At 26.0% G+C, this 26,345-nt stretch overlaps 10 protein-coding genes and 1 non-coding gene across 12 annotated transcripts; 4 read left to right on the forward strand and 7 right to left on the reverse strand.

Moving 5' to 3' along the window:
- Positions 1-1,121: 1,121 nt before the first annotated feature.
- On the reverse strand, positions 1,122-1,721 carry VNE69_03312 (transmembrane EMP24 domain-containing protein; the record flags this gene model as incomplete). The annotated part of the gene is made up of 1 exon (XM_065473174.1): positions 1,122-1,721. One exon carries the CDS (start codon positions 1,719-1,721, stop codon positions 1,122-1,124), a length of 600 nt encoding a protein of 199 aa, XP_065329246.1.
- Positions 1,722-1,845: 124 nt separating this feature from the next.
- VNE69_03313 (DEAD/DEAH box helicase) lies at positions 1,846-4,992 on the reverse strand (the record flags this gene model as incomplete). Of its 2 annotated transcripts, XM_065473175.1 has the most annotated exons (2): positions 4,740-4,745; positions 4,780-4,992. In XM_065473175.1, the coding sequence occupies 2 exons, from the start codon at positions 4,990-4,992 to the stop codon at positions 4,740-4,742; spliced, it is 219 nt and encodes a 72-aa protein (XP_065329248.1). The 2 variants fall into 2 exon arrangements, with proteins under 2 accessions (XP_065329247.1, XP_065329248.1); XM_065473176.1 differs by having other exon boundaries at positions 1,846-4,992.
- Positions 4,993-6,718: 1,726 nt separating this feature from the next.
- Positions 6,719-7,645, reverse strand: VNE69_03314 (GPI transamidase component GAA1; the record flags this gene model as incomplete). The annotated part of the gene is made up of 1 exon (XM_065473177.1): positions 6,719-7,645. One exon carries the CDS (start codon positions 7,643-7,645, stop codon positions 6,719-6,721), a length of 927 nt encoding a protein of 308 aa, XP_065329249.1.
- A 456-nt stretch (positions 7,646-8,101) lies between these two features.
- VNE69_03315 (glyceraldehyde-3-phosphate dehydrogenase) lies at positions 8,102-9,085 on the forward strand (the record flags this gene model as incomplete). The annotated part of the gene is made up of 1 exon (XM_065473178.1): positions 8,102-9,085. One exon carries the CDS (start codon positions 8,102-8,104, stop codon positions 9,083-9,085), a length of 984 nt encoding a protein of 327 aa, XP_065329250.1.
- Positions 9,086-9,317: 232 nt separating this feature from the next.
- On the forward strand, positions 9,318-10,763 carry VNE69_03316 (exocyst complex component 1 (EXOC1); the record flags this gene model as incomplete). The annotated part of the gene is made up of 1 exon (XM_065473179.1): positions 9,318-10,763. One exon carries the CDS (start codon positions 9,318-9,320, stop codon positions 10,761-10,763), a length of 1,446 nt encoding a protein of 481 aa, XP_065329251.1.
- A 441-nt stretch (positions 10,764-11,204) lies between these two features.
- VNE69_03317 (protein kinase C-like) lies at positions 11,205-13,280 on the forward strand (the record flags this gene model as incomplete). The annotated part of the gene is made up of 1 exon (XM_065473180.1): positions 11,205-13,280. One exon carries the CDS (start codon positions 11,205-11,207, stop codon positions 13,278-13,280), a length of 2,076 nt encoding a protein of 691 aa, XP_065329252.1.
- Positions 13,281-13,904: 624 nt separating this feature from the next.
- On the reverse strand, positions 13,905-14,708 carry VNE69_03318 (E3 ubiquitin-protein ligase RNF13; the record flags this gene model as incomplete). The annotated part of the gene is made up of 1 exon (XM_065473181.1): positions 13,905-14,708. The coding sequence occupies one exon, from the start codon at positions 14,706-14,708 to the stop codon at positions 13,905-13,907; it is 804 nt and encodes a 267-aa protein (XP_065329253.1).
- A 1,315-nt stretch (positions 14,709-16,023) lies between these two features.
- On the reverse strand, positions 16,024-20,034 carry VNE69_03319 (uncharacterized protein; the record flags this gene model as incomplete). Its single annotated transcript, XM_065473182.1, has 1 exon — positions 16,024-20,034. One exon carries the CDS (start codon positions 20,032-20,034, stop codon positions 16,024-16,026), a length of 4,011 nt encoding a protein of 1,336 aa, XP_065329254.1.
- A 379-nt stretch (positions 20,035-20,413) lies between these two features.
- VNE69_03907 lies at positions 20,414-20,484 on the reverse strand. The gene has a single exon. It is a non-coding gene; the product is annotated as a tRNA-Gly (tRNA).
- A 110-nt stretch (positions 20,485-20,594) lies between these two features.
- On the reverse strand, positions 20,595-21,539 carry VNE69_03320 (histone chaperone ASF1; the record flags this gene model as incomplete). Its single annotated transcript, XM_065473183.1, has 1 exon — positions 20,595-21,539. The coding sequence occupies one exon, from the start codon at positions 21,537-21,539 to the stop codon at positions 20,595-20,597; it is 945 nt and encodes a 314-aa protein (XP_065329255.1).
- A 2,686-nt stretch (positions 21,540-24,225) lies between these two features.
- On the forward strand, positions 24,226-25,170 carry VNE69_03321 (uncharacterized protein; the record flags this gene model as incomplete). Its single annotated transcript, XM_065473184.1, has 1 exon — positions 24,226-25,170. The coding sequence occupies one exon, from the start codon at positions 24,226-24,228 to the stop codon at positions 25,168-25,170; it is 945 nt and encodes a 314-aa protein (XP_065329256.1).
- Between the last annotated feature and the right edge of the window lie 1,175 nt (positions 25,171-26,345).

Consider the following 26,345-nt stretch of genomic DNA (forward strand, 5'->3'; position numbering starts at 1 on the left):
ATTAATCGGTTACCATCTATATCACTATCTATAAGATTCACCTGAAAGTATCTTATCATATACGGGATTAATAACACAGGAGAGATAGTACCGTACTGGCACAACCCCCCCCCTTTCAACTGAATCTCAGAAACCCATTTTTAATGGACTGCGTTGACCACTTTTTTTTTGCAGTAAGAGGTAGGAAGAAACCAGAGAATTTTAGCTGTGATCCTCATCCAATTAGTACTGTGAGATTCATACTCATTAAAACTCCCTCCATACAACTTGCCGGTGCAGCAAGCTCCGCCGTATACATTAGACTTTGCTCCAGGAGAACACTTATTATTTATACCTCAAATCGCGTCCAGAGTGACCTCCCAGCGAATATACTTAACGGGCATGGTTATCTATAACCTGAGGAGAGACATCATCGTACTGACTCAAAGGTCCCTACAATCATCTGTATCGCACACACGGCTCCTTACACGACCACATCCCCAGCCCGGCATTTTTATTGGACTGTGTTGACCACCAGTCTCCCACTAGTTTCGGCCACCATGTTACAGAATCTTGTAGGATAGGGTCCACGAGATTTTCTATTGCCCTGCTTCGTCTAGTCTCTTAGTAGGCTTTAGGATTCACTCTAGAGTCCTCAGCCATGGGCTCCAACTAGCCCGTACCCATTAGATACTTTTATGTATCATTAAGTCCCCACAAGGGTGATACTGTTTGGCTAAGGGGTGCGTTTCTACACTATATGATAATCCCCTCGTGGCTGGACACACACAAGTTTCATTGAATCAACTTAAAAATCATCGTGGACATTTTCATCATCTGAGTTGTTCCGACTGCATCATGAAAAGTAGAAACAATTTTGGTGCCCTTGGGAATCGAACCCAGCCATTGCTCAATGGAAGCATCGCCTTCTACCACTGTGCTAAGGGCACTTTGCGTTGACCATTTACCTTCTGTCAATTTCGACCACTGTGTTACAGAATCCTGTAAGATATTGTCCACGACACCTTTTATTTCTTTATTTCGTTCAGTCTCTTAATTAACCTTATAAAATTTATGCATGATAAATTTAAATAAAAACATAATAAATTTTTAGAAATAAAATTCGTTTCTTAATTTTTTATTCAAATAAGTTTTTTGGTCTTAAAGAAATTTCTCAGTTGTTGTAACAAGTACACTTCCACAAATACGTAAATACACAGCACAAAAGAAGACAATACCATAGCCAAAAAGAACATTTTCTTATTCTCTTGTTCCACTAGTGACATTTTCCTTATTAATCTGTCAATGTGATCATTCATTTCTTGCATAACATTCCCAATTTTAGTCAGGGAATATGTGGCGGGTTCAACTCTGACTTGTTTGGCCACATCTTTCCTGAAAGTATCAAATTGTGTCTCAAAATGCACTTCTAGTTCAGAAGTATGTTTCTTTGATTTCTCTGGCCAAGATGGTATAATTGTACAAATTAGATCTTTGTTGTCAGTTACATTAAATGAGAAATCTTTTCTCTCATTTTTATAAATTTCTGTCTCGAAATATTTGTGGCCGTCTTTTGTTATTATTGAGATTTTGAAGTCTCCATAAGAAGAAAGTGTTGGTTGGAAATATCCTTTACAAATTTGGTCGCCAGTAACGTCAAAGACTATTTCTCGCTTTTTGGTTGTTTCATTAAACATGAGGATTTCACAAGATAAATTTGTAAGAAAAAGCAGAAAGAACATTTTAGGGGTAGAAAAAAAAACAGAAGAAAAATAAAAGCAAAGTCGAGATTTATTTATTCCTACATGGATTTTTAATCTTACAATCCAATGTCTAATATACATGCTTATGAATTATATAAATAAATTATTTTAAGAATTTTTTGGTTTTGTTGTTTATTAAAATATCTTCCTGTAAATATTTCACATATTCCTCCTCTTCAAATATGAGGACTTTTTTCCTATTTGATATTTGTAAAATATCAAATAAAGAATAAAATTCATTCTCATTGTTTCTACAAGTCAAAAATATAATGAAAATATTTTTATCTGTCATTTTCGCATCTTCTAACGTGACAATACAAATACTATTTTCTTCTATCTTTTTAATATCATGATGAATCTTCTTATTCATATTCTTTCCTTTCTCTAAATTTATAAGAGCATGTCTTGTTTTTAATTCTTGGTTTAATAATTTGTAGTCCGATTTTGATCTGCAAATTAACAAAACTGGTCTGTCAACTTGACAATATTCTAAAGAAATATTGATAAATTGTCTTATAAATTCCTTATAAGAAGAAATATGTGACACATAGAACTCGATATTCAGTAAATATTTCCCACTAAGAATCATCTGCCCAGAACTAGAAGATTGTCTTCTTATGACGTCATCTACTAATTTCAAGTGGGCGCATTCTGAGTTCAAATTTAATAGCGAAATTTCTTGATTCTTTTCTGTACAGAAATGGTATCCAGTAAGTAAGAAAAAATCCAAAGAATTGTTTATTTCTACGGGAACATGTGCTTGATGAAATTTATTATTTTCTATGTCATAAATTTCTACTTTGATTATTTCGTCTTTTGTCTTGTTTACGTAGGTAGTTAAATTTCTGTAGCCTTTTTTTATAAAAAATGGCTCATTTTGATCAAATAAAATTATCCAAAAAGATTTAAAATTTTCTGATCTAAAAGTTAATTTGTAAAAATTTTTACATTTTTCAATTTTAATAATAAAATTTTTTCTACTACTACTAATAGAAGAAATAAAGTTATTTCTACTATAATTATAAGTATTACTACTATAATTATGAGTATTACTACCATTATTTATATTTTTCTTGTATTTAAATTTACTTGAAATTTTAAGTGAAATTAATAATAAATTCCATCTTTTTAAATGTTCTAAAAATTCTAAAAATCCATCAAAAATTCTTTCTATATTTTTCCCTATAAAACTTAAATCACATTTTAAGGCAAAATTACTCACAGGATATTTTTTCATATGAGCATGTGTCAAAATAAATAATTTAAAATCTACATCTTTCTGAAAATTATTAAAACTTTGTTCATTTACATTAGTACTTAAATTTACAAGTAAATTCATATTTGATCCCATTTCTATTAAATGAAAATCCTCTTCTTCTCTATATTGTATATTCCGAAAATCTTTATTTTTTAATGTTAATTTTATGACGTCATCTTTTGAAATTAAAAAATCCAAATTTTCTAGCCATGAAATTATCGTCTCATGATCTAAATAATAAAAAGAAGAAATTCTACCAAACACAGTGGAATTAAAATTCCACTGTGTAAAATTATTTGTATCATTTTTATTAATGTTAATCAATTTACATTCTTCTAATCTTTTTATAGAAAGATAAATATATTCAGAAAGAACAGTGTCTTCATTATTTTTATCTTCTTCTTTTAATCCATAAAAACTTGGATTTTTTAACATTCTCAAATACATGAAAGTGTTTTTAAACCAAATTAAACCATCAGAAATATTATTAATATTTCTTAAATAAATTTCTGAATTCATGAAATTTACTACATGTTTTAAAAGACGACTTTCAATTTCTTGATTATTTTTTATCATTTTTAAATAATTTCCTACTTTTTTATATTCTGTCATTAAAATTGCTTCACCTTTGATTTTAAATTGTGGTCTGCCTGCTCTACCAAAAATCTGGAAAATGTCTAAAATTCCTAAATCTTTAAATTTGCCTAAATTTGAATCATAAAAAAGTGTGTTTTTTATTATTACAGTTTGAGCTGGTAAATTTACACCCCAAGCTAAAGTACTCGTACATACTAAAATATCAATTTCGCCTTTTTTGAATTTATTTTCCATATAAAGTCTTATATTTCTTGGTAAACCTGCGTGATGAACTCCCAATTTGTAAGTTAACAAATATTCTAAAATGTCATTTAATTTGCATTTATGATCTAAATTTGTTATAAAATCAGGATTTATTAATAATTTGGCTGTATTTATAGTTTCATACCTGGAATTTACAAATACTAGAATTTGTTTGTTATTCCTTCTAAATTTGTTTATTAATTCTAAAAAAATTTCATCAATTTGTTTTTTCTTTAAATTTTGATAAAAACCAATTATCGATGTTTTAAGTGGAACTGGTCGATATTTTTGATCAAAATTAAAAATTTTATCTGTTTTTAAAAATTTTCCAACATCTTCATAATTTGGTAAAGTAGCTGACAATCCTAAAATTCTAATATGTTTTTGTTTTAATTCTATAAATCTAAAAATTCTACTTATTATGGCTTCTAAAACACTACCTCTGTCGTCTTGTAACATGTGAATTTCATCAATAATTACTAAATTTAAAAAATTTTGAAAAATATTATCAAGTTTACGAGTGTAAGCGTCAAATTTTTCTGGTGTACAAATTATGACGTCACTGCTTATTAATTCTTTATTTGGTATTTCTGTGTCACCTGTAAATTCTATAATTTTATGATTTTTCAATTTATTTTTATATTTTTGAGTTATTTCACTTGCTAAAGCTTTCATTGGCACTATGTAGACGATTTTAGATTTGTCTTTTTTTAGAGCTCTCAAAATGCTTAAAAATGCCACATCTGTTTTCCCAGACCCTGTCGGAGCAGAAACTAGGAAATTTGAATCTGTTTTATAAGCACAATGAAATATTTCTGATTGTACAGGATTGAATTTAGAATATTCGAAATATTTTGAATCTTCTCCTGTACATTCTACAGATATGAGATTTTTTTCATTTATTTCTATTGTTTTAAATTCTGGTAGACAAAATTCTACATAATTTTTATGATTTTGACCATTTTCATCTTGAAAATTGAAAAAATCTCTGTGTTGACAGATTTTTTCAATTTCTTCAATATTTTCATAACCAAATAGTTCTAATAATTCTTCTTGATAAGTTTCCTTTTTTAAAGCGTGTTTTATCATTCTGGTTAATTCGAAAGTTGTAATGTTTAATTTTTCAGAAAGTGATTTTATGATTTCCTCCATTTAGCCCTGCATAAACAATATTTTTTAAAAATGCAAAGACAAAGCTAAAAAAGCAGAGCCTATAAATAGAATACGGAACAAGACCGAAATATAAAGTGAGAACGAGGCTGACGAACTGTGCGTATCTCTTAAGAGAATGCGAAGAGGAGAATTTATTCTATATAAACAAAGCATTACAAATAATTTTGAAATTGGTTGTACATATAAGTACAAGCATTATAACTAAAAAAATCAACTGTACAAAAAAAACAAAGATTAGGTATAAAGCTTTTTATTATTTTTTCAAGAAATAGATATAGATAAATTTAGATATTAAGTTATCTTGAATATTTTTATAATAGAAGAAAAGACACAACGAGGTAAATTGTTGTATATCTCTCTTTTTATATTATTGTCACACGACATCCTTCCTGTATCTCCTACGATAAATATAGGTTTCACGGCCGTGATTCATCGACTGTAATATATCTAGTCGGCCGAGCCGCCATTAACTTATACGGGACGAATCCTAAAGAATCTGTTCAAAGCTTCAATATCCAAGTCTGGAAATGCGCATAGAGGATAACTGCACCTTTGATGGATGACAAGTTTGATACATATTAAAAATAAAACAAAAAGGATAAATCTTCAACATTCCCTCGGGACCTGAGAAAAGCAAGAGTCAATAGACATTTGCAAATACAAATTATTTTAACACGCAGAGCACCTAAGATGTTTCAACTACAAGAACATATAAAAATTAGAAGATTAGTGGACACTCAGTACAAGAGATCATGGAAAATGAAACTAGAATGAGCAGATAGAAATAGATGTTCTATGCTATATAAGCTAGATATTACATCTATAAATAATTGAAAATATAATATCAAATATAACAATGTAAAGCTTAAAAAATTCAGTTATGAGCAATACATAAATTAAGACAAAAATAGACTATATTAAATTGGCATGGATAGTGAAAATAACACAGAAAACAATAAACGAATTAGATTGAGATACAATTTTTAAGGCAGCAAAGAAAAAACAGTTATTTTACCTGTAGTAAATGTAAGTATTAAAATACAGAACGAAAAAAATATAAAGGAACTATAATCAACTGAGGCTTTAAATCATGTGTACCTTTTGCTTGAAAATTGTAAAAAAATATTAAAATTATCTTCTGGTAGTTGCTGCATGATGTTGACCAAGCAACTAAATTGTCCTAAAGATGCTCATCAATTTTGTTGCGGCGAAGCATTTGTAAGCTAAACTTAGAGTTGTTCAGCAAATAAAATATCTTGAAAACATACAGTATAATTTCAAACCACTAGAAAACTTTTAATTTCAATTGTAAAAATTTTCCATTGAGGTAATTAGCCTCAATACACATACATTTTATGTCTTAACCACAAGTTCCGCCAGTTTTTGGTATGGTCTATGTGTCAAATATGCTATAAAATGTGCTTATATTGCTCTATTTAAGGCTGAGAATAAGTTAAATACAAATAGAAACGAATTTAGTTGATTTCATGTCATGTTAAAAACACAATGCATGTTTTAGTACTGTAAGCATTAGATGAATATTCTACATTTTAGGAACTGTTAAACTTATAAATAACTATCTGAAATGTTTAATAGAAGATATGGATAAACTAGCTTCTGTTGCAGCCTACACAATTAATAAAATATTTTTTACAAATATGACGCAAATGCGATATTTGAAATACATAAAAAATTTTATTTTTTTTTACTTTTTAATTAATATTTTAGATATTCCTAAAAGATACAAATATATAAAACATATAAGCCCGTATCTAAAATGTATGAGGTACAAAGCCAGTGCCAGAAATATTCTCTCATTCTTAAACATTAATATTACAGGACATAAAACAGGTATAAAATAAACCAAACACAAGCTGAAAAATGTTATAAAAATATTCCCTGTTTTGCTCTGGTCTACCCAGTCAAGTAAATGGCACAAAAAGGTCAAAATAGTAAAAATCAAGAAATCATTAATATCGAGATTAGTCTCCAAAAAAGGAATATAAAAATATTTCCCTGAACTAAAAGACTCAATATTATTAATATTCCTTAAAAATGTAAAAAACTGCTTAATATTCTTCCTAGAATATTCTAATTGGATATTAAGACTAAATCCAAAATTGAGATCTGGTTGATAAACTAAATCGTCAATTTTAAATCTATACTTATTAGGAAAATAGAATCTGGAAATACTAGCCAAATCTGAATTTGGCTGCGTATTTCTTAATAAATTAATACTAGTAAAATTCTCATCTCCAAATGAGAGATAAATTACGGTAAAATATTTGGAATATAATTTACGAGCAAATGTCAAGACTATCTCCCTGTAAGAACATTTAAAATCTTTTATTGATCCATAAATTAAGTCGAAATAAATTAGATCTTTCGGGTCGCAGAGGATTAAAATGGTATTGGCTGGGGATTTTATAGAAGAAAATTCGTCTATAAATTTCTTAGGTAGAATTTTGTAAGGATATTCTAACTTTTTAAATAATAAATCATTAGAAGAGACATTTGTGTCTGAAGGTTTCTTGAAAATGAAGAGTGTGGCAAGAAATAATAAAATGAATTGTATACAATGTTTTTGTTTGTAAACAACATGTTTATATTTTAGCAAATATTTGACAAGCATGTCTTTTTAGAAAAGGGCAAGATAAAAAAATCTTTGGCCACTTAGTTCTAGCCAAAATGGATCAAGGCTTCAAATAACGTCAATATATAAAATTAAAACAAATGATCTGTAAACTGTAAAAAACAGAATTACAATTTTACACATCATTATAAAAACAAATAAATAGACAAATTATAAGAAAAATAAAAAAAATCAACAAATAATTTAATTTAAAAATACAAATAAATAACCTTAAATTCAATTTATGTTTATATAGTCATGTAAACAAATAAAAAGCCTAATTAAATAAGGAACTTAACAAATATCTAATTTAATTTAACCTTGAAATAACTAAAATTAAGACGTTATTTTGAGAGATTTAAAAACAAATAGATTTTATATTTTTTAAAACCTGAAACATAGCGCACCAATTAAATCGATTCTTTGTCTATAAAAAAGATTTTTTTTCTAGAAATTATGGGTTACAAGGTCGGTATAAATGGATTCGGACGAATTGGTAAATTAGTCTTTAAAATTCTAAGAGATCGAGGAATAGAAGTTCCTCTTGTAAATGATCCTTTCTTGGACATTTCTTACATGTATTATCTTCTAAAATACGACACTGTCTATGGAAATGATTCGAAAGTCGAAATAAAAAAAGATAAAATTTTTTACAACAACAAAGAGACAACTTTATCTACTTGTAAAAGTCCTTCGGAGATAGAATGGAAGAAATATAATGTGGATTACGTCATAGAATGCACTGGCGTATTTAAAAATATCGAAGATTGTGAATTACACAAAGATGTAAAAAATATAATAATTTCTGCGCCAAGTGAAGATGCGCCAATGTTTGTTTATGGAGTAAATCATGATAAATACAACGGCGAGCGTGTTATAAGTAATGCCAGTTGTACTACTAATTGTCTAGCACCTTTGGCTAATATAATTAATAAACATTTTGGTATTGAAGAAGGACTGATGACAACAGTACACGCCGCGACAGCGACTCAGAAGATAGTTGATGGAATAACTAAGAAAAATAAAAGAGACGGGCGAAGTGGAATGCAGAATATTATACCTGCTTCTACTGGGGCAGCAAAGGCAGTAGGGAAAGTTATACCAGAATTGAATGGAAAACTTAATGGAATGGCCATGAGAATACCAATACTTGATGTAAGTGTAGTTGATTTGACAGTGAGATTGAAAAAGAAGACGAGTCTTGAAGATATAAAAAATGTTTTTTATGAGGAAAGCGAAAAGATACCAAATGTTTTAGGAGTTACTGAAGAAGATGTGGTAAGTTCTGACTTCATAAAAGATGAGAGAAGTTGTATTTTCGATTTTAAAGCCAGTATGCAAATGGGCGACAAATTTTTCAAATTGATTGCGTGGTACGACAATGAATTTGGATATGCGACACGGATAGCAGATTTAGTTGACTATGTTTCTAAGAAATAAAAGGTATGTTTTTGTAAAAAAAAATTTAACAAATATTTTTTAATAATTTAAAAGTTTAATAAAACAATATGGCAAATGTTTACTACAATATTACATTGAAACAAAATTTATCATTTTCAATGCTAATAATAATCATAGTATTAAAATTTTGTTTAATTTTAAAATATTGAATTTTTTGTTTGTAATACAAAAAAACATTGTTTGGTGCCAAATTCCCCTTCTTTAAACCCCCATGGAACAAGAAATTGATGATCTCTTCATTTCTGACAAATCTGTAGACTATACAGACAAATCAATAGAAGATCTAAACAAAAACATAGAAAATTTTAAAACTATAATTCCTTATATAGATCTTATAAAAAATAAAATATCATCTGTAGATACAAATTTTGAATTGTATAATGTAAAATTAGAAAAATTAGCTACTGAAATGAAAAATATTGAAGAAGAAAATACAAAATTAGAAAATGAAATTTTTTATCAAACATCAATATATGAAAATTTGAAAGATTTATTATTAAAATTACAACTAAAAGAAGAACATTTCATTACTTTAGAAACAGAAACATTTACAAATCAAGGATTAGTAAAAATTGAAGAAGCTATTGAAAATTTGGAAAACTTTTCAGCTGAAAACTATACGATAAGAGTAGTCAAGGAGAAAAAAAATCGGATAAATGAAACTTTGGAAAAGTTTTATAAAAAATTTGTTGGTTATATAGCAAATTTGTTGGAAAACGAACAAATTGGTACAAATTTCCAGGTTCATACAGAATTATATAAAAAATTAGAAAAATATAAATTTTTATATAAAATGTCAGAAAAATATGAAAAAAATTATACAAATCTTTGCGATTTGTATATTAATTATTCTAAAGTAAGATATAATGCAGAATTAACAGAATATCTAAAGCGCTTACTTGATCTTAACAAAGAATCAAAAAAACCAGAAAATATCGAACAGACAATTAATACGATATTTGAAACTTATAAATTATTGATACACGTAGAATCAAATTTCTTAAAGAGTATGTCTATAAAAAGAGATATAAAAGAAATTTTTAATAATTCAAATCAGAAAATTGTAAATTTTCTAAAAGATTTATACTTCATTTTACCTTTAGAAACTGTTTGTTACACAAATAAAAACTTAGAAGAAAATACTGAAAACGAAGAAATTTTTTATAAAAATTTTATAGAAGATCTAAAAATCTCTGTGTTAGGAAAATTAAAAAAACAATTTTTACAAAAAGAGGCGGAATTACGAGATAAAGAAAAAGGAATTGCAAGGTTTAAAAATTTTATAAAGCTGAGTAAGATGGAAGATTTTAATAATATTTTGTATAGAATTAATATTTCGAGAATACTTAGGTTAGATAATGAATCTAATATTTGGGATATAATTGATAGTAAAAGGGGACTATTCGAAATAAATTATAAAACCAATGATGATATTTATAAAGAAGCTGATAAAGAAATAAATAAAAGATTAGAGAAATCTGTGATAGATTTCGTATTTGAACATGGGGAATTAAAAAGACAAATTAATTATTTGAAAAATGGAATAAAAGGATCTGCTATTTTTGTAAAGAATATGAAAGAACAAGTGTATGAAATAATAGAAAATAATCTGAATGATAAAGAAAAAGAAGAAGTAAAGAGTATACTTCTAGAATGAATAAATTATTATTGTATAATATTTGGCAATTAAAAACACTATTATTAACATTAAAACCTAGTCTATATGGTTTTAGTATTCAAAAAAACTTCTTGTCAAAGATGTAAATGTTTTTTTTTATTTTAAACCAATTAGATAATTTTTTTAAGGATAAAAATATTTTTACAATATTTGATTTTATTGAAAAAAAACTTTACCTAATTTAAAAATCATTTACTCATTACACAATAGATTTATTTTATAAAAAATTGTTATATGTTTACTTTTATTTTGATTTGAAATTTTTTTTGTTTTAAAACAAACAAATTGCTGATTTGTTTCAACTATCAATAGACCACATTTCTGTAAATTCCAATTATAGATTAGTTCCTATATTTTAGTTTGTTATGTTACGTGTAAAAAAACAAATAATAAATATTTTTAAAAAAAACTCTCTTTTTAATGTGCAACTTTGATCATCTCTTAAAAAAACTTCATGAAGCTCTGCCTAAAGTAACTGGACTAGAAAAAGAAAGTATACAATACAAAATCAATAAAATTGAAGAACAAAAAAATGATTTCGACAATAATTTTAATATTTCCACATGTAAACTTGTCACAAGTGATCAATTACAGAACAAAATTTTAATTGAAAAAAACTTAATAAAAGGTTATCGTAAATTAATAGAAGAAGACAGTCTTTTATATCAAGTAGCTAAAGACAGATTAGATATAAGCAAATATAAAGTACTTACATATGAAAAGATGCTTAATAAAATTACGCCATTTTTTAATAGTAAATTTGAAAAGGTTTACGGATGTGTAGAATTCGAATTTAATAAATTCGAGTTCGATCCAATTTTCGAAATCGAGAAAGTTCATTTCTACGTTGATTCGGTCTTAAGAGTTATTTACGATATTGATAAATCAACAAATAAAATCTTAGAATTGACATTTGAATGTGGTACTGAAGTCGAAATATTTTTAATAAGTGATTTTTCTATAATACTAGGATCAATATTAATACCTTGCGATTTCTTTATTGACAAAGAGAATACATTTATAAATATAGATTTCGGGAATTTTAATTACATTTACACTAAGGTAACATTTAAAAAAGAGATAAAATTAATAAGAAAAAATGCTGGTGTTGTTTGTGCATATAAAAATGGTCATGGTCTTGAAACACAAGGCGTATATTCTCCAAAATTATGTGGTGTATGTCATACATTTTTACCAATGTTTATTAGTTGTTACAAATGTTTTAGATGTAAATTTGTTTGCCATAAAAAATGCTCAGACGTCATACTTTTTGCGTGCAAAATGGGCAACGTAGAGTCAAAAACACTTTGGCACAATAATTATGGAATATCGCATACATTAGAAAAAAAAGATTTAAGTGGGTTTAGATACTGTTACCATTGTGGGGAAAGAATACATGACCAATTTGTATTAAATTGTACTAGATGTGATCATTCTTTTCATTTATCGTGTGAAGATTTTTTATTTGATTCGTGTCAACTTGATCTGAATTTGCGAACTATAATGTCGAAATTCATACCAAAAAGATCTAAAATTAATTATAACGAACAGAACTATAAAATACAAGACTTTCAATTATTAAGAACTTTGGGTAAAGGCAATTTTGGTCGTGTCATAATCGCCAGATATAAAGGCGAAGAAATTGTTGCTCTAAAAATTATTAGGAAAGATCAAATGGTTTGTACCAATGAAGCCAAATATGTAGATATAGAACGAAAAGTTTTAAAAATTGGTACACAATGTCATCATCCTTTTCTAACACACATGTATTATTGTTTTCAAGATAAAAAAAATATTTATTTTGCTCTTGAATATTTGTCAGGAGGTGATTTGTTCCACCACGTGTCAAAAAAAAAATTTTCATTGAAAAATATAAAACTTTTCGCGTGCGAAATTCTAATGGGATTAGAGTTTTTACATAAAAATGAAGTTATTTACAGAGATTTGAAACTTAATAATATTTTGTTGACTAGAGATGGACACATAAAACTTTGCGATTTCGGTCTCTGTAAAGAAAATATGAAGCCTCAGAATATTACATACACATTCTGCGGGACACTTGACACTATTGCACCTGAAATAATAAAAAATGAAGGATACACGAATTTAGTAGATTTGTGGTCTTATGGGGTGATTTTATATGAGTTGTACACTAAAACTCCACCTTTTTCAGGTATTACACATAGAGAGATTTGTAAATCTATTACTGAATCAGAGCCCGATTATAAAGAAGGTATTCCCGAAGATGCAGTAGATTTGATTAAAAAATTATTAGTTAAAGATCCCAGTAAAAGAATAACATTAAATGAAATGAAGACTCATAAGTATTTTGATGGAACTAATTGGAATGATGTTTTTAATATGAAGATTACTCCTGATTTTATACCAGGTAGTTGTATATCTAATTTTGATAGTGAGTTTATATCAGATTTGATTTTATTACCTAAGAGTAATGAAGCTGAACAATTTGACGAATTTTTCGAAAATATTAAATGATCTTTACTTATTTAGAATTGAATTGTAAAAAAATCTTTTATTTTGTCATTTAAATAATTTGTTGTATTTTTTTTAAATTGTAAAATTTTTTTTTTATGATTCGTTATTTTTTATCATAAAAAACATATAATGAATTTAAACTATAGTATTAATAGGATTTTTTTTAATGTATAGTTCAATTTATATAGACATATGTAAAAACAAATTTTTTTTATTGTATAATAATTATAATGGACATATATAGGTTCTCTAAAATTTCAATTGTAAAATTATCAAATAATTTTTAATTGTATAATAATTATAAATAGACATATTTAAATGTCATTAAAATTTTTATTGTATAATAATTATACATGGACATATATAGGTTCTCTAAAATTTCAATTGTAATATTGTCAAATTTTTTTTATTATATGTAAAATTTTTGTTGACATATATAAATGTTAATAAAAATTTTAATAATAGTGTCTAAAATTTTTATTTAGTTAATTATATATAGACGTTTAACATGTATTTTAGTAGAAATGTTGTTTAAATTTTTTTTTACATATATAATCACGATGTGGTTTATTTTTTGGAGTATTTTTTATTGATCTATTATAAAGCGGGTTTTTTTTGTTTTATTTACACCTCTTCATAGTTTTTATTAGAATACCTACAATAAGGACATCTAGAAGATTGTTCACACAACCATTTATCTACACATGTCTTATGAAAATAATGATTACAAAACAATATTCTCAATTCTTCATCATCATCATATACCTCAAAGCATATCAAGCACGAATCTTCTTTTTGTTCTTTTATATCTTTAAATTTTATAACTTTAAATCTTTCTAGTTCTATTTCTGTTACTATTGGGTTTACTGTCGAATAAGCCCCACATATTATAAATAATATACTAGTCATACATATAAATATTACTAGTAGACATGTATAAATCCCAAATCCATTTACATATGACACTACTTCTTTTTTATTATATTCCATTACTATTTTAGATCTATTAAATATCATTATTAATATTTCTTCACTTATTTCTTCGTCTAGTAAGAAATAGTTTTCTTCGCTTGCGTATAACGCAAGTTTAAGATACCATCTTTCTAATATAACTTCTTTTCTTATCTTTTTATTAGTTAGATAGAATATTGTATTACATTTCGGGATTAAAATGTTTATATTGTCTAGTGTTATATTTGGACCAATGAAGAGACAAGTCTCTTCTGGAGATGAAGGCAAATCTTGTGAAGATCTAGTGACTATCTCGTTGTCTATTTTGTCTATATAAAAATAATTTAGAATTTTGAAGTCTCCATTTTTATTGTGGAGACTTAAGAGAGATTTGTAGTGGAGACTTTGTACAGTGGACTCGAAGAATGAAGAGGAATTTAGTGATATGTACCATGATAAATAATTTAACAGGGACATACTTTGTTTATCAACAAACAAAATTTAAATAAACTTGAAAATAAACAATATAATAAGATTTTATAAATTAAAATTAAATTGATTTTAAAATACATTTTAGTCTGTATTATGTAAAATATTTTGCATAAATTAGATTTTATTATAAATATTTTAAATTTGCATAAATTATATTTTAAGTTAGTATAATTTTATTATTAATTTTATTATATTAAAGATGTAGTATCTTAAATGTAATAATTTATTAAACTACATCGTGCTAATTAATTCAATTGATATTTTAATAGCATAAATAAAATACAATTTGCATAAATAAAATATAAAATTTACATAAATAAATATAAAATGCATAAATAAATATAATATGTATAATTATAAAATGCATAAATAAATATAATTTCAAATTGTGTTTTTCTCATACCCCCCTTTTTATTATGAGTTCTTCTTATAAATGCCAATATTGTAAATCTCAAGTTCTTGATAATTATTGTTCATCATGCAGATCACATTTCATTTTACTAAACAACAATCAGAAATATGTTTCTGTAGACATGGACGATCTTGATTATCTTTCTCTTTCTGATAAACTCTGCCCTTCTTGTACTATTTATTACAATACTCAAAATTATATTATATGTTCATCATTTATTGATTATTTTAAGAAGTTGAAGTTTTGTCACAAATGTAAAAATGATAATTCCAAATTTATAAGAAATATGTTTTATAAGAATTTCTTATTTTATAGAAGATTGAGTTGTTTTAGTAAGAAGTTTATAATTTTTTATTTATTTTTGTTTTCTTTTTTTAATGAGTTTTTGGTTTTTTATATTTTTAGTTTTTTTATTAATTTTAAGTCTTTTGGTTTTTTTGAAAATTGTTTTTTAAATATTTTGGGCTTGTTTAGGAAGTACAAGTTTTTTAGATTTTTTTATTTATTTTTTGTGTGTTTTTTTATGAAGAGAAAGAAGAGGTTTCTTTTTCATATGCCTATAAATTTAGAAAAGTCTGTTATTTTAGACAAGCACATTAAAGATCTAAGAATATAAAACTTTTAATATATCAATATCTTATACGTATATATTATTTATAAATATATTTTAAGTATAGTCTTATATCTTAAACGTATAGTCTTAGATCTTATTTATAATATCTTATACAATGTATCTTATACGTATAGTCTTATATCGTTTTTAAAATATCTTATAGATCTTTTCTTATACAATACATATAATCTTAGAACTTATACAATACATCTTAATTATAATATCCTATACAATACATCATATTTATAAATATCTTATATAATGTATCTTCCCTTTTACATTATGTTATTTATGATCATATTAATTATCTCCAATTTGACTTCTCCTCCTTTATTTATTTTATATTCTAATAGTGCCTTTTTGACTATACTCCTGTTCTCATATATTAAATAATTATATATTAAATAATTCACTACTCTTTCTTTATCTTCTTCTTTTATAAATTCATAAATCTCATTTATTCTTTCTATACTCTTTATATTATTCTGACTCATTAGTACACTAAGAAGTCTGTCATATTTCTTTATATTTTTATAAGTTACTTCTACTATATTTTTATAATTCTTCTTCTCTATTAATACTTGTAATTCATCATCTTCTAATTTACTAAATACTTTCTTGTATAAATTTATATCAGTTTTGTTTGTATTGACTAAATATAAATATATTATATTTATATTAAATGTACTCAGATCTAAATTCGGAATATTCTGGAGGAGATAAATTATTCCTTCTTTGTATTCTGAGATATTATTTATGAGATGGAGGAGAAGAGTCCTCTTCTCCTCCTCACTTAATATTTCCAGTATAGTGAGATTATTAGATAATTCTTTCTTGTACATGAGGAGATTGTAGACATGATTGGGATTATCTTTTAATATTTGGATATTCAAATTATGACTCAAATATTCATAAACGAAATCTCTATCTTTTTCAATTAGTAAACCCACTAAAACTTCACTAGATTTATTATCAAAACTAGATATACTAGATATATTAGATATATTATCTAAGACTATATTAGTTGTATCTAAATCTATAAAAGATGTATTAGTTGTATTAGACTTATCTAAGACTATATTAGTTGTACTAATATTAGATATATTGTTTTGGGTTAGATATTCCTTCGTTTCTTGTATTAATTTATTCTTCTTTATTCCTTCTACTAATAGTAAAGGGTATATCTTCTTATATCTCTTACTATATTCATAATCTATTATTCCTGAATATTTACTAATTAATTCACTTATCACATTACTCGCTATATCTTGAATATCTTCATAATATAAATCAAGATATCTTAAGATATCTTGATATATTCTCTTAAGGAGTATATTATAATTCTCTACTTTGTTCTTTAATACTTCTGTGACTCTTTTCCTTATTAAAGCATTTGTATCATATTTATAAATATAAAGAACTGTAAGAACATTATCATCAAGTGTATGATGTAATATTTCTATACATGATAATCTTGTACTTATATTTATAAATGATTCTCTTATAATAAATTCTTCTACTTGTTTCGTCTTTATTAATTTCTTAAATGCTTCTACTGCTATCTTGTTCTCTCTGGAAATATAAATCTTCTTTAGTACGGGGAGGAATTCCTCTAAATATTTGTAGAAGATTTCTAAGTCAAAAGCATAAGCCAAGAAATTCGGCCTATTTATCAGGGGCTCATTTTCCTTAGTCTTTTTCCTGAATATTTTCTCATTTAAAATATCGTCATTTATGATTTTTAATATTTCCACTAAGAAATATCCAACTCTTAAATCTTTATCAATATTTTCAACCAATAAATCTAATTCATCATCTATTATAAATTTATTATCTTCTATAAATTCGTCTTTTAATTGTTTAATATTTGTTTCTATTAAGTCTCTACATTCTTTTATATAATAATTATTCTGTATTACAAATATACTCAAAATATTAATTATCTCTTTCTTATAATATTCCTTATTTATCACTAACTTCTCTATCTTACTCAATATTATAAATATATATTCTTTATAATCTTTAATATATCTCCTTACTAATTCTAATATAAAATATAAACTTGTATCATCAATCATATAATTAAATTGTAGACTCAGAATACTCAGTAGAGTATTCTGAGTATTCATTTTATTAATAAATGACTCAATAATCTGACTCTTAAGATTATTTATCTCTGTATTGATACATTTCATATTATTCAGGAGTCTCTTACTTTCTTGGACACAAGATAAATTTGTATCATTAAGTAAACTAATTAGAAGTTTTATGTATGAGAAATCTAAAGAAGAAATAAACTTGAGAATGTATCTGAAATATTTGGGATCTAGATCTAAGACATAAACTAAGTACTTATTATTGAGATAGTACATGTAGTCAGAGTCTGCCTTATCATTTATATAATGACGTATTAACACGTCACTATATTTATAAAATAAATATAAGCCGTCATTATAGCGAATGTGATAGACGAGATTTAAAAGATAAACTTTGTCCTCCGTCAAATTATCTAAGTCAGCGAATAAAGCCGTGGCTACCTTATAAATAAGATTATTATCTATATTGTCTTTTATATTTATAATATCTATATTGTCTTTTATATTTATAATATCTAAATTGTCTTTTATATTTATAATATCTAAATTGTCTTTATCCTTTATAATATCTATATTGTCTTTTATATCATCTTGATTTTCTCTGTTGTATTTGTTGATTATTGTGTGGATATTCTTCCCTTCTTCAAGGGTACAAGTACTCGGATTTATACTCTGGAAATATCTCCTTGTAAATTTAGAGTGACTAATACAATACTTAAAGAACAAAGGAGTGTCCTTGACTTTATTATAAATTTCATCTGACTCAAAATTCTCTAAAATAAATATTTTATATTCTTGAAAATCCAAATTTGAAGTTTCTATATCAAATATTCTAATATCTACACTATTACTAGTATTTATATCTAATCTAGCACTATTAATAGTATTAGTGTTATGTATTTGGTCTCTAAGGATCTTATAATATATTCCGCGCTCATCTTCATATTTATTTAGTAAGTTTGTTACAAGTTTGTTTGTAGACAAACAAAGTGCTCTCTGTATCATCTCATCTCTCAAATATGTATCCTTATATCTTTCTATATCTTCTATCTCTATGTCTCGTATTAAGAAATCATCTGGTATATTCTTAATGTTCTTTATATTTCTCTTTAGATATTCTATCATATTAGTATTTACCAGTGTATAATACAAGGACTGGTCTAATACTCCATATGATTCATCAAGAGATATTAATTTATCAAGATATTCTGTGTCTTTATAAGTGCAGAGGATTATAATAATTAAATCTAGTAGAAGAATATCGCAGTCTCTATAAAATAAGGACTCTAAATTTATATTCTTAATTATGTCTCTAATAGAATTATTTGTATCTATCTTATAGACATTTATATTATAAATATATTCCTTGTTAAGGTTTATGTTAATTTTGTTTCTTAAACAGAAATTATATATTTGTAAATGTGGATAATATTTATAATCTCTTACAACTCCATTCTCAAAATACTCTTCTAGTCTCATTTTATTAATTCTCAAATAAAACTCAAAATCATCTCTTTTCACATATTTAATCAAAAACATATTCTTTTTAAATCCTTGTCTAATCGCATAATCTCTAAAAACTTCATATTTCATTAATTCTTCTTTAACATTACAAATATCAAATCTTAAAGATTTAATCATCTTTATAAAATATGATATATCCATATCTACTTCTATAATATTTGAGACTATATCTTCGGGTAAGAACTCTTTATAATAATCAAGAAATCTTGATACTATTTTTGGTACATACAAATTATTTTGTAAATATTTTTTCATTTCTTTGAATTTTGAAAATTTATGCTGTTTAGAATTTTCCAAAAATTTATGCTGTTTTAAAATTCGGCGAAAAATAAATACGAAATATTTATTTGTAGAAAACTTTTCAAGAAAAGTTAAAAGCTTCAAATTATTATTAGAAATAATGTAAGATAATAATTCGGAAATAAGCTTGTCTTGGAAAGGCAAATTGAAATGTAATTTTAAGGAGTAAAATTTTATGTCATCTTGTTGTAAGAGAGAGGAAATTATGATGGGTGGTAAATATTTAAGGAATCTGAGTTTGTTGTGTTCTAAGATTTTATACAAACAAACTTGGATTTTAGTACTTTCGGGGAGTGAGTGGAGATTTTTGGAATATTTTTTTATGAGCAGGGGATTTAATTTTGATGGTTCAAAAAGAAGATTCATTTTGGGGGTAAAAAATCAAGTAATTATAAAGACAATTTATAGGAATTGATAGATAACATTTTTAGAAGTGTTTTAAGCTTCTGATTTTTTATCTTGTGTAAATATTTAAGTCAATCAGTCTACTAAATATTTCTAATTCAAGACAGTACGTTTTTTAAAATTATATTTAAAAAAATCAGTCTAAAAAATATTTCAATTCAAGACAGTACGTTTTTAAAATTATATTTGAGTATCTTTGTCTATTAATATATTTGATTTGAAGTTTTATTTGTACTATTATATCATGTTGGTGTCTTTATAAAATTTAATAAATAAACCCCTTATGCTTGTTAACTCCTTCAACATATTATTAGATTTAAGACAATTTTGTAAAATTTTTTGCACCAACCGGGAATCGAACCCAGGCTAACAGCTTGGAAGGCTGTTGTCATACCACTTGACCATTGGAGCTTGATTTTAAAGCTATAAAATTATATAATAAGCACAATGTTTATTAGTGGTATAAAAAATAGAGTAATATTGTTAATTTAAAATATTTTTTTTAAACTAAATATTGTTTATTATTCTCTTTTGATTTTTTTAGCATTCTTCTCTTCAATTTCACATTCCTCAATATTTTCTTCACTTTCGCTTACTGAATCTTCTCTCCATTTTATAAGGAAATTATGAACACTAGGAGGGACCATAACATTCATTTCAATATAATTGTAATTAATCTTATAACCTCTGAATTCGAAAACATCTTCAGGATTTTCGTCTTCGGAGATGGGCTTTTCTAACTCGGCATTGATTTTAGAAAATTCTTCAGGTTGAACTTTGTCTTCAGGATTGTCTTCAGTTTCGGCGAGTTTCTCGACCAAAGCTTCAGAAAAAGAGTTTGGTGCATTTTCATCTTTAACTTCTTCTTCTGCTTCTTCGCTTGTTTCACTGGTTTCTTCAGTTTCTTCCTCAGTTTCGCCTTCGACTGTTTCTTCTTCCTCAATTTCGCCTTCGACTGTTTCTTCTTCTCCTTCTTCACTTTCTTCTGAATCTTCATCAGTGGCTATTATGTCATCAAAGTTCTCATTGTCATCTTCTTCTTCATTCTCCTCATCTTCCTCAATCTCTTCTTCACTATCATCATTATAAAGAAGGTGCTCATTAGCTATTCCCGGATAATAAACATCAACTATATAACCTATTCTTATAAACTGTTCATCTTTATATTTCCCTACAATAATAATAGAAGTAAGTCCAAATAACTTATCATGAGGAATAAGTTTAATTTCAGGCGCATCAGCGTCAAGCGAAAACTTGATATTTCCTTTGGGAACAGGGAAAATCTCCGTCTCACTTAAAATTTGATCTCTAAATTCATTTTTAACATCAGCAGTATAAATAATCGTAAAAACAACACCTTCTTCTAATTCTTCTTTACAATGCATTTCTAAGTCAAATTCTAAAGGATCTGTGGCTTTGCGAATTGTCTCTTTTAGTTCAATTTTTTTTAGTGTAAGAAGTTCCATATGGTTAAAAAATATTAATTTTTTTTAATAGAAAAATTAACGGGGCAACGGAAAAAAATAACAAATGAATATTTAAGATTAATATGAAACAAAAAAAGATTTGTGGAGTGTATGAAACATATTGAGGATAAATAAAGTTTTTTTTTAATTTGATAATTGATTTTTTAAATGTCATGAAGTGTCATTAATTGTTTATTTTGGGCCTTTTAAAAAGGCGGGAAAAGATCAGGAAACTGATCTTTAAGAAAAATCTAAAAATTCATTTAATGAATTTTTTAGAAAAAATTAACAAGTAAGTATTAAACTTGAGAATAAATTTGGCTTTGAAGATTTACATGTAATTATTTGCCTGATATCTTTTATTCTAATAGAACTAGCGTATGCTTTCCCGTTTTGAAAACGGGATTTATTTATTTTGTTTGTGGCATTTACTTCCTCCTTTGTTTTTTTAATCTTCCATTTTTGGTTTGAATAAGAAAAGAAATTGTACGTTTTGAAAAATACTTTTTAGTAGCATATAAGGAGTAAAGTTGAGTTAAAAACATTTATGAGTCTCATTGAAATGATTCTGGGAATTTCTAAGCTCAAATTTTGACACCTATATTCAACTTTTTCTTTGGTTAATGTTTTTGTGAATTTTTTCTAGAAGGGTTAAATAAATTCTAAAAAACAATTCTGACGATATTTTGGAACTGAGTTGTACAGAAATAATAATTAAAACGAAAAAGTATTAACATATAGTATACGCATTTTTAATTATCAAATTGAAACATTAAATCTAAAAACACTATTATAGTAACATAATAAGTGCAGAACATATCGTTTAGAAATTTCAAATTGGCAAAAAAGAGGGGTAAAAAATTAAATAAAATTCTTTTATATATATGATTTTGACGGGGTTGTGAAGTTTCTGTTAAAAATCAAAATTAACCTATCAATTTTGTTTAAAAAACAATGATGTGGAAACAAACTTCTTGTCAAAGTTTTAACAATTTTTCCTAATTTTTCTTACATGTCAACAGTCAGAAAATCCATACCTGTAGATCATGAAAACATTTCGATTTTTTCATTGTCTGGAGCTTCTTTATTATGAACAAATTTCACTTTTTCATGTTTTGTAATAGTAATTTCACTATAGTAACCAGTATAAAAATCCAATTATTTTCACACCTTTTAAATTATAGAATTGAAAAATTTACATCGTATTTATTAGAATTTGTTTAATAAAATGGATCTACTTCGCCATTTTGTTTGTTCTTTAATTCATTTTATTGAAAGAAAAGCTTGACAAAATATTTTTTGATAAATTTTTATCTTTCGCTGAGGAAAGCAAAGAAATAAATAATAAGAAAAACAAACCGCTCTTAATCTTAGCCGGATGTCTTTTGTTGGAACAATGCGAATATCTAGTCCATGGATATAATCGTGAAATTATATTTAATAATGTTCAGGAAGCTACCGCAGCAGAGTATTTTGTGAGGAGAATAGCGCATATTATTTATATGAATAGTTTTTAATGTTTTTACACGTACATAACTAGTAAGTACATGAAAACAAAATCTAAACGACGAATAAAATATAAGCAAATTTGCCCGATTTATATTTTTTAAGTACAAAATAGACTTGTCGTAGATAAATAATGGCTATACTTTTACAATTTTATCTCTTCTAATACCAGATAATCTACACCATAATATGCTTACTACATGAAGGTTTCAGCGGAATCTCATCTTTTATCAATCTCTACATTTTCGTTCATGTTATACATTGCGTAACAGTCTTTGTAAAAGTTGAATAATTTTTATTCATTTTATTGATTAATAAGACTACAATTGTATGTTTACATTAAGCTTACACCAGTGAGACAGATAAAATATTTTTTTTTGTGTACTCTAATAAGCATGTAAATAAAATAGAAATTTTATCAACAAGCTATAATTTTTTTTTAATTTCTTATATAGCAAATACATTGTGTTTACAACACCTTGAATTATATGTTAAAAACGTCATGACTCATACATAAGTTTTTGGAGAAACGAAAAGAATTTGATTTATTAAAGCACAAATTGTTGTAAAATAATGTAAAATAATGTAAAATAATTGCGATAGTAAATTTATATTTATAAATCGTATTCCGATATTTGAACATGCGTATATGGCAAATGTATTATCACAACATACATGTGATGTTTTTCCACAAATCTATCATATTGTCAATAAATTTAATATAAGAACTATAATGATACTACATCACTTTCAATGTATTAATTTATTAATAGAAACACTTGTCTTTTGACTAATGATTTTTATCTGTCAGTATTTAGAATATTATGAGAAAAGCTATACATAGACGTTTTCTGTTTTTGTTTATAAACGAAAAAAATTATTTAAGATCACATTTCTATTAAAATCGATTTGCAAAAGTTATACCTAAACATATTCTCGTTTTGTTTATAAACAAAAAATCAATTCGCGAAAATTCTATTCCTATTAGAAATTAATTATCGAGTTCTTTTAATTTTTAATATAACAAACAATATTAGAAATGTAATGTCGTTATAAACAAAGTTAAAAGATCTATTTGATTCGAGATCCTTTTTAGACAACTATTAAGTCGAAAAAATGCTCTATTATTGCGTATGGATGGTAATTAATATGAAATAAAAAATTAATTTTTACCCAATTAATGTATTTCCACATTCTAACAGCTTTCTGCTCCGATGTGTTCAATAGTAAAAGCGAGGCGACAGTTTCAACAAACGAAAACCATGACGAGATTGTAGAAAATAAAACCACATCAATTTGTCATAGACTATTGATTAAAGAAAATATGATTAACAATGCAAAAGAAAACGTCCCTAACTCTGAGAATTTGAGATTTCAAACTTATAAAACGATTGAATCGTTTTTAGAATGCGCCTCTAGTTTTGACCTGAACCAAGCACACGTGTTATCCGTTGTATTAGATAAAACGGAGGAAAATTATTTAAAAAATAATATTCAATTGAACATAGATCAGGATATTGCTAAATATCTTTATCTTTTAACTAATCTGGGATTTTCAACTTGTTGCTGGAATTCGATAGATTTTTATATTGAAAAATCGTCTGTTAGACTCAAAATTTCAAATGAAGACGACCATAATTCATATAGAAACTTACAAAAAAGCATTTATTACTGGACGAAAAATCCATCTATCATTATAAATGAATTTTTAGAAGAGTTATCAAAACTAATTTTCAATTCTAAAATAAATGAAAAGGCAAAAATTTTATTATTCTACCAATTGCAATATTGTTATGAAGCTATGGATTACATTCATAAGCTATTGCCTTTTAGAGAAAATCGTAAAACTTTAAGCACCGAATTACTATTTAATTATATTCATCTAACTCAAAGATTACCATTATTACTTTATAATATGAACTTACAAGAAGTCTTTCAGGATTTTTTTAAACTAGTTAATGAGCATTTCAATGAACAAGATCCTGTTTGTGTGGAGATTATTGGGTTGGTGAAAGAATTATCTGATAGACTTAATATTACGTATAATGGAGTTAGTAGGTTTATTGAAACAATATCTGCAATGTCGAAAATACTTGAAAAGGCAGAACATAAAAGTTATATATAAACATTTTTATATACAAGATATTTTAAAAGTGTGCATTTTGACATCGATGTTCACTACATTTAGAATTGCAAAATTATGCCTATTTTCTAAAGTGTACGGAATAAATTTAATGTTACATTAATTTATTGTAAATTACATACATGACATCTTAAGAACCTTTATAATTTTTATTAAAAAAGAATTAATAATTGCATATTGATATAATAAATTGTTGTTTATGTTAAATAATCGCAATAATAATTTTATTGTTTTGCATTCTTATTCGAGAAATCAAAGTAGTTTTTTACACCTGTAATATTTTTAGAATGCACATTTATGTGATTATATTGGTTTTATAATGCAGTTAACATCAAGTTCTTCTGTCAATTCAACATTTTAGCAAACAACTAATCTCGATATGTACATATTATAAGCGGGTGCTCAACATATGAATCTAATTTTATAAGAACTTAAAACTAACTTTTTGCCCGATATTTAACTATAGGACGACAATCAGTAGTAGATATAGACCGTTGTGTTGACTTTACCTCAGTGGCAGATTATGAAATCGGGTTAAATATCCGCGCGCGCCCTTGCGACTTTCGCCAAATGCTTACACCGACAACCTTCTTTACATCTTCTATGTGCGTATTCGGATGCAACTTTCCTAGACAAAATTATTAATAAGATATTATAAATGCATAAGCTACAGTAATTCACTGTGCTGCTCTACAACCGTTATGCATAGTACGACATTAAGTTTATAAAGAGATTGTTTGACATTATTTAGGTCTATTATCCAATTAGAGAGCCAAAATTTATGAAATTACTGTTAACATTCAAATTTTTTTTTAATGACGTGATCGTGATCCCAAGAGCATAGGCTCAACAATGAGTTTATTAATATTATAATATATTTTTACGAGCTAAAAAGAGAAAAGGTCAATTCATTTCTCTGCTAAAAAAAATATATATACTAATTCTTAGAATCCAATAAAAAAGTTTAATTACGGAAGCAGTCAAATGCAAAGCATATAAAGAATAATTTATATTGTGTATCAAGTTCGAATAAAGTCGACAAGTGCAACATTGCCGATGCACAAAAAAATTTAAAGAATATATTTTTATAGCCTTAACACATAAACTCATTTAGATAATATGTACCTGGTAGGTATTAGTTTGACATATTAAGAGGG

This window comes from Vairimorpha necatrix, chromosome 3, assembly GCF_036630325.1.
Source record: "Vairimorpha necatrix chromosome 3, complete sequence".
Lineage (NCBI taxonomy): Eukaryota > Fungi > Microsporidia > Nosematidae > Vairimorpha > Vairimorpha necatrix.